Source organism: Aythya ferina (assembly GCF_964211825.1).
Source record: "Aythya ferina genome assembly, chromosome: 13".
In the NCBI taxonomy this organism is placed as follows: domain Eukaryota; kingdom Metazoa; phylum Chordata; class Aves; order Anseriformes; family Anatidae; genus Aythya; species Aythya ferina.
In genome coordinates this window covers 13,063,581-13,078,007 of record NC_140311.1, presented here as the reverse complement: position 1 = coordinate 13,078,007, position 14,427 = coordinate 13,063,581, and the positions used below count along the sequence as shown (strand labels likewise).

General features: G+C 49.7%; 1 protein-coding gene across 2 annotated transcripts in view; it reads right to left on the bottom strand.

Annotated features, from left to right (window-relative positions):
• The window catches only part of MAMLD1 (mastermind like domain containing 1), a 77,294-nt gene extending 70,058 nt beyond the window's left edge, over positions 1-7,236 (bottom strand). For both annotated transcript variants that reach the window (XM_084534197.1, XM_084534198.1), the window contains exon 1: positions 6,981-7,236. In XM_084534197.1, coding sequence (XP_084390323.1) covers positions 6,981-7,034 — 54 coding nt within the window. In that variant the 5' untranslated portion in view covers positions 7,035-7,236. The remainder of the gene's footprint in view (positions 1-6,980) is intronic.
• Between the last annotated feature and the right edge of the window lie 7,191 nt (positions 7,237-14,427).

The window sequence follows — 14,427 nt, the reverse complement described above, 5'->3', positions numbered from 1 at the left end:
CAAACCTTCCTGATTCAAATGAAAAAATAATAATTAAAAGCAAAACAAAACAAAACAGCAACCTACTTTATTGTAAATATTACAGAACACAGAACTTGAAAAGATTAAATTTATTATATGTTTCATAACATATCCAGACTCCTTCCCTTCCTTCCAGACTATACACTCCTCTTGGTGCAATGTGCAATACTGTATTTCTGATGTCAGCGTGAGCAGACAGAAGAGGACATATGGCCTTTTGTACTGTTCCCAAGATGCCGCATGTTAAGAAAGAAAAAAAAAAAGTCATTATCCAGGCTGGAAGAAACCCAGGCCATCTTAAATGTTTGTTTATTGCAGTTTGGAAGACCTTTTTAGAAAATACAACAAACTACTCTTGGACACCTAATCCTAACCCAAAATGGTGGCTGGGAACCAAGCCACGATTTGGGGGAGACTTTTGTTGACATGATCATTTGAACATTTCTCTGTAACTAGGTATCACTTCTATTCCTGTGGCTAAGACTAACAAGTTAACAGCACTATTTACACCAGTACTGTTGTATCATTAGAAACAACAAGATTATGTACTTTAATTCTAATGCCAGCACAATTATTTTAACACCAAGTGTGTCAGATCTGACTCTATACCCCCTAAATTAATTTCAGAGTAGTGGCTAAATAAAATGACATACTTCTTTGTGCTTTTGTTATAACACGCTCATGTGCAGCAAACTGTGAAGAAAACGTAGTAATTAGAGGTTAAATTAATCCCTGACAGACAGGCAGCTTAGGGAAGCTGGGCCCTCTTCAGCAAACAGAGCAGAAAGCTTGCCAGTCCTCCCCAGCGCTGCACAAAGCGCACGGGGGATTGGGAAGCGCACCCCGGGGCAGCAAAGGGGAGTGCTGGAAGTCAGAGCAAGTCTTCGAGCAGCCAACGCCGCCACGCAAATGGTGCGCTGAGTGAGGTGCAGGGCTCAAAGCAATCGCCGCTTCAGACGCTCCAACTGCCTGATCAGGATCGGCCACTTGAAATTAAAGGCAGGCTTTCTGCACAGCAGAACAGGCTTCTAACCGCCAGGTAATCCACCTCTGGATGTTAATAAAAGTGAACAATGGCATTATATTTCACAACATAACTAGAAAGTTACCTTGCTGCCTGTGATTTTAATGCAGGCAATGGATTTCACTGCCCACAACACAGCACATGCGCCGTGTTGTTCTCAAGACACTAACTAGGCACATCCTGGGTAGTTGTCACTCCCAAACCTGCCAGGACTTCTTAGGTGCTTAATTCTAGAGAAAAAAATGCATTCCACGGAATTATAAAAGAAACAAACAAACAAACAAAAAAAAAAATTAAAGAGGCTCTTTGCCCAGGCTCTTTGCCCATGCAAGTGCGGCCTGTGGTCCGACAGGGAGCACTGAGGAGCCCTGGCCCTGGTGAACTCCAGAGCCCCCAGCGGCCCCCACCTGGGCTGGAAAATGGGGCAGGCACCGCGGTCACAGGCACAGGGAAACTCAGTGGGAGAAAAAAAGAATAAAGAAAACAGCCTGTAGTACAACCGAAGTAAAAGCCAAACGTGTGGGGCTGGCAGAGGCTGCAGATCGGTGTGGGAGTGCATGAGCAGCGCTGGTATTTCTGTACTACCCAGATCATCAATTATTAACAAATTAGGACATGCCTGATGGGGTGCTTATGTAACACTTCTTTATCAATAAAGCTGCCAAGTCCCTTGCAGGGGAAAGTGAAGTGGATTTCAACAAATCATAACGCGACGCCTGCCCTCAGCCAGGGCCCGTTGCTGCTCCTCATTTCCCCCTCACAGCACGGCCACCAGTCCCCAAAGAGCAATTTTGGTCGGCCTGGCGCCCCTGCGGCCTCCTGGAGCAGGGGCCCTTGGATCCCCTCAGTGCCTGCTGGTGCCTTATTGTACTGAGGTGGCAGTGTCGGAGGCAGGGAGCCATCCCAAACCCCACATCTCCCTGCCTCTGCCCGGCCTGGGCCCCAGCAGAGGCCTGTGGGTGAACTGCCAGACACAGCTCCTGTTCCCTGTCACTCAGTCTGTCTGGCAATGCAGGGAGGAAGGCACCCGCAGCTTTCTTCCCCTTCACCCCTTGGGCACAACCGTTCCCCCACAGGAGCAAAGGAGCAGCCAAAATGCAGCCTGACACAACACCGTCCTTCACCCCGCTCCCTTTCTATTTTACTTCTCCAAACGGGGTCGGGGGCACGGAACAATCCCCGGCCCTATTCAAGGGCCTGATCCTTGAGCCCTCAATGCTAGGATCAAACGCGTGCCTTGCTGCCCTCAGAGGAGTGAGGAGCACCACGGTCACTATCCCACCACAGGGCCTGGCACATCCTGGCGCAGCCCAGATGCTCACCAAAGCGTCTCCTGGGCAGCTTCTGTGACTCCACATGTGCACAGGAAAGGCAAAAGGGAAGTGTTATCCATGAGGAGGCTTCCCAAGAGGAATTCAGACTCTTTGTAGCTTGTTTGCATGTGCTAGCTCTCCCCTCTCTGATGGCATCACTGCCTCGTAGTGCACCTGGTGACTCGGAAAGAGCTGCAGCCCCAGAGCCCTGCTCACCCACCACCCGGAGATATTCCTGCCCTTCGAACAGCACTAACAGTCCGGGCCACAGCAAACTACAGGGAAAAACAGCCAGCAAAAGAGAAGGACATAAAGTGAAACCTTTAACTGACAAAGACGTCTGTTTTCTGTGCAAAATGCTAGCAATAACAGTAACGATCAGGGGAAGGAGACCATGATACGAGCACAGACTGTTTTGCAAAGTTTCCCTTGAGCTTCTGGCAGCCCTGAAATGGGTTACAGAAAGTCAGAACTGTATTATTGATCACTGCCTATTCTGCTGGGTTGTTCTTTTTTTTAATAAAACAATATCGTGCTTTTGCTATTTTCACTTAGATAAAAAACAATGTTCCAGGATCTTCCAATATCCCATACAACCAGAAACAACACTAATGAGGGCAGTACTAAGTGCCTAAATGGTTTCTTGACATATTTTTAAGCAATTGCCTGTAGGAGTGAACCCCTTTTACGGGTGAAGCAAAACAAAACTTACTACGCGTGCACAAGAGCATCGCACACATTTGGCATTTTATAGCAGCGCTCTGAAGTTCCCCTTCAAAATTACTGGCAAGGAAGGAAGTCCTGCACAATTTTAGCACCCACCATCTGAAAAAAATGAGAGCAGTCCCAACTGTTCTCTGAGATGTATAAAAGAACAGTTGAAAAACTTACAGTTGACTGGTGCTACCTAGGTTACCCGTCAATGGCATTGAAACTGGTATATTATTAAGAGAGGTGTATGATGGGAATTGGTTTATTGTGCTGATCCATAGTAACCAACTCCTGTTCGTCCATCATTTATCTCTCTCACCAGCGACATATGGGTTTGTCTATTCACACTCTCAGCATTCTCTCTGCTCCAACAAACAGTCAGCCTTTTCTGCTGGGATAAGGAGATTTTTTAGTTACATCCATTATGTGCGTATCAACATTTATGGCAGGAAGATAATTGCCAGAGAGCTCAGGGGGATAAAAGCTCCCTCTTTATAACACAAACCCCCTTAAAAAATCAATATTGATATAAAACAGTCCAACGCAAAGCCTTGGTGTGTCTTCTTCCTCCAGTTTGAAATACTTTTTTCCCCTTTTTCAAAATAGCAAGTCAAACTGGAACGTCAGGTAGAAAGCCTTTGTACCAACTTACACCACTGCTCTTCCCACAGAGGGAAAAATAGCAGTGTACAGTGTTAATTGTTCCTCAAAGAAGTGAGTGGCAAACGTGTCAGATGTAAAGAGGGCTCCTTGGAGAGGCGCCAGCATCGCTTAAACTGATTTAGCTATCTTTATTTGGAGACCATACCGATTACTAATGAATCGTAACTTATAGTCACCTTCTCCTAAATGTGGAAAAATGCTGACAACTCAGAAACAGCCAGCACAAGGGAACAATGAAAACCTGGGGATCCTGCCTTTCCTCCTACTTAAAAAGCTCAGCCAACCTTCGAGTATTCCACCCCCCGGTTTGGCTAAGTCCATTTGTCACAGCTTCTGCAAGATTTACTTTGCCTTCCCATGGCTACGCACTCATAAAAGTTATTTTAAGGCGACTTTCATCAGAGTAGCAAGTAAGATAGAACATTTATTGATTAAATGACTGGGAACCAGTGAGTTGCACTGTACTTAACCTATGGGACGGCTCTGGGACTTTACTTACTCTTGTCCTTGTGTTACCTTCTGCCTCCCTAACTTTTGTTCTGCTGAGGAAGGCAGCTCGGGCTGATGCCTGTCCTGCAGCTGCACGGGGCAGGTCGCTGGGCATTTCAGGGCAGGTCGGTGGGCCAGCCCGATGCCTGGCATCCTGAACTCTTTCAGTACATCTTCCTGTACCATCAGAAAGCATCTAGCACAGTAGCTCCTTACTCCCACATAAAACCTCCAAGTGCTACCACATTATGAGTAACAAGATCAGTAAAAAAATATAAAAAATAAAAAACGGCACACTATAATTTATAAAACACTTCTACCTGGGTAACAGGGAGCCATACAAAAGACCAAAGAATATATATAACTGCCTCTGTAACCACTAATCTCCCCCCGATCCTTTAACAACTGTGTTAGCTTTAAAAAAAATCCAGGAGACTTTGCAGGTTCAACTGACGTAGTTACAAGGGACTACAAGTGAAGCCCTGTCAATATTTGCTTTTCTGATTCTGAAGCGTTAGTTGAAAGGATTAAAAATAGAGACAAAAAACCTCGAGTTAAAAAAAAAAAAAAAAAAAACACTCTGAAAATAAAATCCTAAATTAAATTCGAGCTGCTCACTGCTGCCCGTTGAGCAGCCCCTCACTCGCTGGAGAGGAGCTGCTAGCTGCATGTACCTGCCTTACAATGCACACTATTTGTTTTTTATCCCTGAGCAACAGACTATTTCCTGGTTCAGTTTAAAAACTCAGTGACGTTCCAATTTCAGCCCACACATGTGTGTCACTGTCAACGTCAGTGGCAGGAAAACATTAGAAGTCACCCCTTGCTAATGCTTTCCTAACATGGAATTTCCTCCTATCTCGCTCCCGCAGCCCACTCCTCCCTTCGGCTGAGAGCATCTTTCCCAAATTGCCTTTTTTTTTTTTTTTTCACTCTCTTTCCCCCCTTCCAACCATATGGCAGCGAGAGCGAGCTGCAAATGGGCAGTGCCGGCAGCGCCTGGCTGCTTTTTTGGGTGCTCGCGTGGAACTTCCCCGAGCTGCGCCTGCAGCCGTCGCTGCGCGGCCGCGCTCACGCAGCCCCCCCCGGCTCTCCGCGACCACCCCACGACCACCCCGACCCCGGGGCCGCCCCCCACGACCCCAGCCCCGACCCCCCCCAGCCCCGGGGCCGCCCCCTGCCTCCCCGCACGGCCACCGGCAGCGCTGCAAGGGGGCGGCCGGGTCCCGCCGGCCGGGGGGGGGGGGGGCCCCGAGCGGAGCTGCGGGGAGGGGGGGGGCAGCCAGCAGCTGCTGGGGCCGGCAGGTTCAAGGCCGTTCGCGGCTCCCTGCCTGCCTCCCTCCCGGAGGCACCATATGCTGCTGCTCGCACACCGGCAGCTTGATTTCCCCATCACCGGGGGGGGGAACACACCGGGGGGGGGGAAACACGCAGGGATTAGGGAGCTGAGCGGGGGAGCACCGGCGTTATATAACGGGGGGGGGAGACACACACACAGAGCTCGCTTCGCCGCCCCCCCGAGCCGCAGGGACTCGAGGGGGGGAGCCCGGCGCCGCCCCCTCCCCGCCGTGCCGCCCCCCTCGGGCACAGAGGGGAAGGGAAGGGAAGGGAAGGGAAGGGAAGGGAAGGGAAGGGAAGGGAAGGGAAGGGAAGGGAAGGGAAGAGAAGGGGGAGGACCGGCCGCCCGCCCGCTTCCGACGGGGCGAGGCGCGGCGCTCACGGGGCTGCGGCGCCCCCGCGGCCGCTCCGCAGCGCCGGGGCTGCGGGGAACAAAAGCGGCCCTTTAATTTAGATGTGGCCCGCGGGAGGGAAAGGGGGGGGTCCCGAAGGGATGCAAAGCCCCCCCTGTTCTTCCCCCAAGCGGCCGCTGGCCCCGCTGACAGCCCCCCCGCCGTGCCCGAACAAAGCCGCCGGGCACCCCGGGGGGAGCGCCTGGGGGTCCCCGGCGGAGACGGGGCCGGGGGGGGGGCACAGGGACGGCCGGGGCCGTGCGGTGCCTGGGGGAGCCGAGCGCCGCGGTTGTGGCCGGCAATTGCTCCGAAGCCCGGCGTTAATCGCGGGGGGCAGAGCCCCAAACAGTGAGTCAGCACCGGGGCTGGTGGGAACCGCGCACCGGCTGGGGGGAGAGGTGGTCGCGGCAGCTCCCGCACTTCGGGGCCGTCCCCGTCCCTGTTCCCGTCCCTATCCCCGTCCCCGGGCGCGGAGGCAGCGCTGCCGCCCCGCACTCTTCCCCGGACCCAGCGGCGGCTCCTCCCGGCGCCTTTTGTTCAACACCCTGCCCAGGGAACGTGCGCTGCCGGCTCCCCAAATCCCCAGGCACCTCGCTGCCAACAGCGGCATCGGGACTTCTGGAACACAAAAAACCCCAACGCGGGGCGGCAGCGGCCCCCTCGCCCTCCCATGGCACCTTCCCGGCGCTCGCAGCCAAGTTTGCAGGCGATGCCCGGCGGCGGGGCATCAGCCGGGGGGGCACCGGGAGCTGGCAGCGCTGCGCACCCCGCCGCTGCCCGGCCCCACGGCGCCCCCTTCCCTCCCTTTCCCTTCCTTTCCTCTCCCTTCCCTCCCCTGGCCCCGGTGCACGGTCCCCCTCTCCAGGGACACGGTGCCCCGCCGGCCCCGGCAGGAAGCCGGCAGCAATCCTTAGGGCGAGTTTGGGGGGGTCTCGGGGGGGCTTCTCCGAAAAAGGCGCCCCCCGAAAACTTCCCCGGGCCAAGTCCCCGCAAGCAACTCGTGCCGCGCCGCTCTGCGCTGCTGCTCACCGGCATGTGGGGCTCCATGCGTGGTGCTTCTACCCGCTGGGAAACCAGCAGCATCTTGGAGTGGGGCTCAGCCGGCTTTTAGATCCACTTTGGCTGTAGGGAGCAAAACCCAGCGCCGCGGAGGACTCGGAGGCTGTTTGCTCCTTTTAGGTTCCAGACAAGTTCATCCTGGCGTTGCAGTTTGCTAATGATTCACTGTCTGTCTCAATCTGCTCACTACATTTCCATCAACCCACAGCTTCCTCACTTAGAAGGTGGAGTTTGTGGGGTTTAAGTTACTGATAGGCATATCTAAGTGCTGTGTCACTCAAAGAGGAGGAGACACACACGCTCCCGCACACACTCTCACACACACCAGCCGCTCCGGGCTTAAAGGGGAAGCAGCGCTTTCTTCTCAGAAACTGCCGACCTCAGAGGTCCAAGGATTTTTGATTTTTTGTTATTTTTTCCTTCCACGCACGGAGGCGCAGCCCGGCTGGCCCGCGGCGGGGCGGTGAGCGTGGGGCGCTGTGCAGTGCGCTGGGAGCCTGGCTCCACAGCTTCGGCTTCGCTCAGCGCAGGAGCCTCACGAAAACACTCCTGGATTTTGTTCTCTTCCCAAATCAAAGGGTGCAAACCACGGAAAAGACAGCCCTGGGCACGAAGAGCAACGGTTTGAGTTCTCCCTAAAAAGGGGCATTTCCCACCTCCTGATTACACCACGGCCAACGCTCTTAGTGCTCATAAAAGGGTTAAACTCACCTCGCACAGGTGAACCCAGGTTAGCGAGAAGGAAGCAGCAGAGCTGTTTCATTTTCCTCCTTTGTGCTAGGCACATCTCTCTCCAAAGACAGACACAAACCCAAGCTGAGAGCCTCCATAAATCCACACACTTCCCATACAGCCTAAACGCGCTTGTTTCCAGTCTCCCTCAGACCATCCCCAAAAACCAAGAACCTTGGGCTGCACGTAAAGGACCAGGACAGGCAAGCTGCAGGCAGTTAGGAGAGCACACTGAGTCCCCAAAGAATTGCTGGTAGGATTTCCTTTCATTAACTGCCACCCCGGTCCTGCTGTCCGGAGATGCTGGACGCCCTGTCCCGGTGCTCTGCCTCAGTGGACGAGAGGTGTGAGACACAGCACCACTGCTCATGAAGTGTCTGATTTCTCATCAGGCACGAAACGGTGATGTTGGTAAATTATGCTCTATAAAATTAAAAAGTTATTTAGAAAAACCCAGTTATTATGCCCAAATACATACTCATAAAGTCAGAATCTGTCTTCACTTTCCCGAATGATTTCCACATAGCTATGATCCTCGACTTGCATTAAACTTATAGCCCAAGCCCATCTTCGCACATTTCATAGCAAGCCCGAGGTAACAATATCAGCAGCATCAGCTCAGCAACAGAGAACATTTGGTTTTACCTCTGCTCAGAGCCCAGCTTTCCAGGCTGCTGCAGCAACGGGCCCTCTTCCCGGGGCAGCATTTGTGTCACGTCAGTTTGGATTCCTTGGCAGTTTCTTAGTTTGCTTTTCTGCTGATTCTGCCTTCTATATCATTCAAAATGACTTGAATGTATTTTTATATTGAGAAGGAAAATAAAAAGCAAGCACAAAAGTAAGAAACTCTGTGGGTGTGAGCACCCTGGACTCTACAGACTCCAGGGGCCAGAGCTCAGAAGGGATCTTGGTGCCCAAGGTGTGGCGTACCGACAGCTGATGTTTGGGTTTGATGGGCTGCCCAACGCAAATCCACAACCCTAGATGAGGTGCCAGGGCTCAAACCCAGCATTAGGGCATCAGCACGGGATCCTACAGAGCCAACGTGCTGCACAAGGGTCACCAGCTGAGGCAGCTCTGTAGAGATAAGTGTTCATCATGCATCGATCAGGCTCCACCTGCACAGAGGTGCCACTGCCTGCCCAGCATGCAACGTCTGGAACCCTTCCATTAGGGCTCCCATCTTTCTGCCTGGAGGTTTTTAGACTGAAAACACACATGTATGGAATGCATAGGACACAGGGATTCACATGTATGCATGGCAGGTCTGCATCAGATTCCCTACCTGCAGTGCATGCTAGTCATTTGTCCAGATGTTTTGGAAATCCTTGTCATTCGTGACTCTTGCCAGACATCTGACGTTCCTGACAAGTGGTGAAAACCCTAAGGCCTCCCATTTGCTTTGGTCACTTCACAAAAGTGGACCAAAGGACTTCCCCAGAATGAGGACGATGCGAGCAGTGTCACAGCAGGGATGGGTTTGGGCACACAAGGAAGCCCAACTCCAGGCAGTGTGAGCCCTTAGCAGAAAAGGAACAGCCTTGCAGAGATCTCTCACTGCCAACAAGAGGTGGTGGCTAGGCAGGGGATGTCAGGGCTGCAATTTGGGCCTTTGGTGATTGAATTATGAGCCCTTTCTTTAGGCAAGTTTGCTAGAGCTGACCTGGGGGAATCCCTGGCTGCTGTCAATGACAGAACTTTCGGTGGCTTCTCCAGGGCAGTGTTTTATCTTCCCAGATCAGGCCTAGCCTAAGCGAATTGCCAACTCCTATTACTGGGCTTCTGCCTTGTTTTGAAAAGGTGAGCTGTGGGATTCTGCAGAAAAGAGGCAATTTTAAGAGCATCAAGACTGCTGTTACAGCCACAGGCTGGCTGAAATGTATCGTGGTACCTCGAACGGTAAAAAACCCAAACCCTGGCTGGCTGCCTGGGATGAATCCTGTTCTTTATCAGTTGTACAGTAGTTTGTCACATTTAATTTAGCAGCTTTAATATTCATAGAAAAATATCATTTTCTTTGCTCATTTCACACAACTAGGGCCATTGCTTCCCCAGCTGAGATGTCTTACTCAAAGCCTAGAGCCTGAGAGCTGAGAAGTTGGAGCTGTAGCTAAAAAACAACCAACTGATGAACAGAGTGCACTGAGCTGTATCGTTTCTGAAAAACACAAACAGGACTAATCCATGTCCGCACAGTTTTTGGATAAGCAGTATGTTGTAACCTGCCTAAGGAGAAGTGTTAGTTGGCTGGGTGCAGGTAACCGTGCTGCTAGGACTCTGTTCTCCCAGGAGATCTTTGCCCAACTGAGCTGGCCTCTGGGTGCTCCCAAAATCCACATGGACAGGGAAATCTGAGAAGCCAGGGGCTGCTCTGCAGCACGTCCTGAACACTGGCAGGGAGCAGCAAGTGAGCAGCGCAAGGACTCATCACAGATTCACTGAAGGATTCACAAATTTCTCAGTGACCCATAAGGAGATGGATGGAAATCATGTGATGCTTGCTACTTGCATGTTTTTGACCTGGAAACGGGTAAAATCAATGGATTTAGCTGAAATACACTTTGAGTGTATGTTTACTGGGAGCTAAAACTCCAAGCAAAGCTCCTGGGGAGTGAAAACACATGAACTGCAACATAAATACACAAGCCTTCAGAAGCTAAAACAAGAGCTTGTCCTAATTGTGCCCAAAACACAAAGCTGCGGCATGTGAGAATGAGAGACAAAATTCAAGGGAGAGGTGTATGAACTGGATGTGGATTGCTCCCTCCCAGAGCAAAGACAATTATGAGGCTGGACATAAGCAGGGTGATAAGGAAGAATATTTGTATATATATATATATAAAGATTAAAAAAAAAAAAAAAAAAAAAAAAAGATGAAATTATTCCTCTGATAGAAAATTAGAGAAAAAACACACGGGTCCATAAGAACTCCCATTCTGCATCAGATCAAGGTGCCCCTAGCCAGTATTTTTCTTCTGGATATCAGTGATGTCTGTCTTCAACAAGCACTTAATGGAACTGTGCAGATCATTGCCACAGATGGATGTTTCTGAATAAAGGGGATCGAAAGGGATTGGGAGCACTCATGGAAAGCAAATTCATCAGCAGCTATTTAGCACAGAGGTCTGGGGGCAACCCCTGGTCACATCACAGAACAAACCTCTGGGTGCTGGACACCAGCAGGCAGCACCAGGGGAGGAAGGACTCTGCTTGTCCACACCTTGGGGACAAAGCTTGTTCTCTCTGAAGGGTCTGGTAGCAGCAGCACAGACACTGGGCAAGGTGAGCATTGGGTCTGACTGGTCAAAATTGCATTTCTTATGCGAGATCAGATCACAGAGCTGTCTCGTTTGCTAGCTTGTCTCTGGCCACAGGCAATAGCTGATGCTTCAGAAAATCGAAAAGAAACCTTTACTGAACAATTGCAGGAAAAATTCCCTACCGTGGTGCAAGTTTCTTACGAAGTTTCTTCGTAAGCATAGACAATCTGCAGCTGGCTGATGCTCACAACCCGGCAGGCTCAGACCCCTTCATCCATCACACGCTGTAATATATTGGGGGGAAACTTCTAATGCATGCAAAATTTCAATTCCTTTCTGAAACCTATTATGCTCTTAGAAGCAATAAGTGTTTCTTTTGAGTAAAACGGCATCTTGGGTCATTTATGAATGTGTTTAATTGGATGTTCTCCCCTCCACCTTCGTCTTCTAGTAAAAGTGTATGAGAAATACCTGAATATAGGTAAACTGCATCAATAAACAATTTTAATTACCTCAGTAATGCTTCTTACATTAAGTAATGTTATAAGTCATGTAGAAAAGTACGTACATTTATTAATATATTGATTCTAATTTTATTTATTTTTTTTTTTTTAAGAAACATTACTTATAGAAAAATAGGAAGCATCACAGAACAAGCTTTCATCTGAGAGCAGCTAACTCCACAGTTTCAACATACCTTTCATTGATTTGGACATGAAAGAAGAGCACAGTTGATCAGGCCAACTTTTCCTTCACTGGGTCATTACTTACATGAGTGTCCGTGGAAGAGCGGATCGGTGAAAGCATCGGAGGAGGCACTGACACACTGACATTTCAGTGGGTGCCTGAACTAGTTCAGGAAATTATATAAATCAAAGTGAATGCTGATCTTGTCTCCTGCTTGGAAAAATACACACGAGTCTAGCCAGAGTCTCTGTGCTGAGCAGCTAGGAGATGACACCGCTGTTAGTAATTCCTCCATGCTTTCGTAAAAAGTTGCATAGCACAAAGTATGGAGCTTCCACTGAAGTATAGGTTAAAATCAGGTTGTTAATGCCTGCTCGCTTGCCAGATGCTTGTTCCAAATCGTTCTACTTCAAACTTATATTTTATATATAGAAATCAGTTATTTGCATAGCTCAGAAATACACTTAGGCACATGCTTAACATTATGTATGACTCTCTTGGAAATGGAAGGGATTACTCAAGTGCTTAGGTAAGCACCCAGAGTAATGTGGTGCGATTGAGTCTTGCTTTCAGGAGGCAAAATCCCAGAGCCCCACTGGCATCCCAAACTCAAGACCACTACTCAAAATCTTCTGGACAAAAGCCTGTTGATCTTGCCCAGATATTTCATTCTAACTCGAGTGAGATCTGGCCTGCAGATTTAGCTCTGCAGTGTTTTACCTCTCTGCTTGCAGTCAGACCATGCAGAGCTACAAAGAGCAGGCGGCTGTAGCGGCGTGGGGCAGCCGGGACAGACTGCTCCTGTCACCCGGAGCCTCCCATGCAACTGGGAATAGGAGCCGTGCTACGCTCAGTGCAAACGTACAGCAAATGCACAGGCATCAGTTAAAGGAGCCTGCCTTTGAGATGCCTGTCGCTACCCGGGAGATGCCTCTTCTCCAAGCGGTACCTTTGGGAGCATTCTCACGTTTGTCAGCTGCTGCAGAGCTACAGCAGCCAAAGGGGCAAGGACGCAGCTTCCAGCCCGTGCACGGGGTATCAGATCAGCAGCAAACAGAGGCAGGTGTCATTTGCCAAGTTTCCAAGTTAGCGAGAGGTCTGTACAATCAGGCACTTTTATTTGACTCTTGTACCCGACTGCAAGTAAGGCATCACCGAAAAGATGCAATAATGTAAAATACAAGGCTCAGTACTAATGCCAGCTTCCCTTCTTTCTCACTGCTAGATCACCCAGGTCATACACATGTGCAGTGATCAGGGACATACAGACCTGACTCAGCTCCTAAACAACAGAAAGGCAGGTTCTGGCCCTTACCTGATGCAACAGACTCCAGGTTGCTTTAAATATTGTCTGCAAAAATTGTCCTGTATTGGTTTTAGGAGACAGGATCACAATTTTGCTTCCCTAAGGAAACATGCACCTTTCTTCCTTAATTTTCCCTTTTACTCCCAGAAAGGTCCTCTCTTAACAGAGCTGATGCTACTTTTTGAAGTATTCTCTATTTCCTGACTGTCAACTATTCTTCCCATGCCAGCTACATGGCAAAGTTATATATTCTTCAATTCAAAACAATCTACATGAATATTCATAAACTACCTGATGGCAGAATTGGCCCTGAGATTTAAAACCATAAAACCCACAGAAACAAATGTCACCCTTTTCCCTTTGTCAGAGATCCCTTGGATCAAGCAAAGAAATTATACTTTTATGCTGTTGCCAAGAAAATGCAAAACCAAAGCATGAAGCATCGTATGTTCTGTTTATTAAAGAAGAGTGTCTGTAATGACACAGATACTCAGCCAGGCTAGGATGTTGCCAATGTCAGTTTGTGATTTACTAGAAATTATTGATTTCAAATCTTGGTTTCCCAGGGCTACCGAGCATATCCTGTCATATGAATATGCATCCATTTGCTAGCGGCTGCAGCCTTGTGTAAGAAGTGTGTTGTCTCAACTGGTGTCAGGTTTCTTGAGCCAAAAAAATAAAGCTCTACTCCCCTTCAATGCAGGAACATGTACCAGCTTTTAATTTCTGCTTCTATGCCCAATACAATATCAGCACGACTTAAACAGCCACAGCACTCATCCAGAAGTTTACACTTTGTTTTTAAAATGAATAAGAAAGCACTGCCCTAAGATATTGCATCTCCCCGTAAAGGAAATGGCTCACAGGATTTCACAGAGCATCTTTAAGCTATGAGCTAGTTACAGCCTCAGACTTCTGAGACTTCTCCTGCATCCCGACAGGCAAGATGGACCTTAGCTATGCTGAGGTACAGATCCACAATGAGCAAGTTACACAACGTGTGAGTACAAAAGGTGGGCAGGGAGAGCAACTCACTGTTCATCAGGGCCAAGAGCAATGGTTGAATTGGCAGCACTTGGAAAGATTTGTCATCTTCTTTCCTCCTGCCCTGGGAGTTTGGGCACGTGTGTCCTCTCAGCCTGTCCCCCTAGGTCCTGCTGTTCTCCTGCTCATCTGGTCCTGGCCCCACCTGCCCAGCATTTTCCCTCATTTTTCATTTGTCATTGCTACTCCTTAGCCTTTTTCCTTCTCTTTCTGTGTGCCCGCACCTCTAATCCCAGCTGCCCTCTCTGCTCCTTCCCTTCTCCAAGTCCAGCCCTCCTGCTTGGAGGTGGCCCCGTCTCTGCCCTGCTGCTCTCTGAAAGCCACTGCCCCTGCTGCCAGCCTGCTCACAAGGGACTTCAGAGACCAGCAAGAGAGTCCTTGTTTTGTA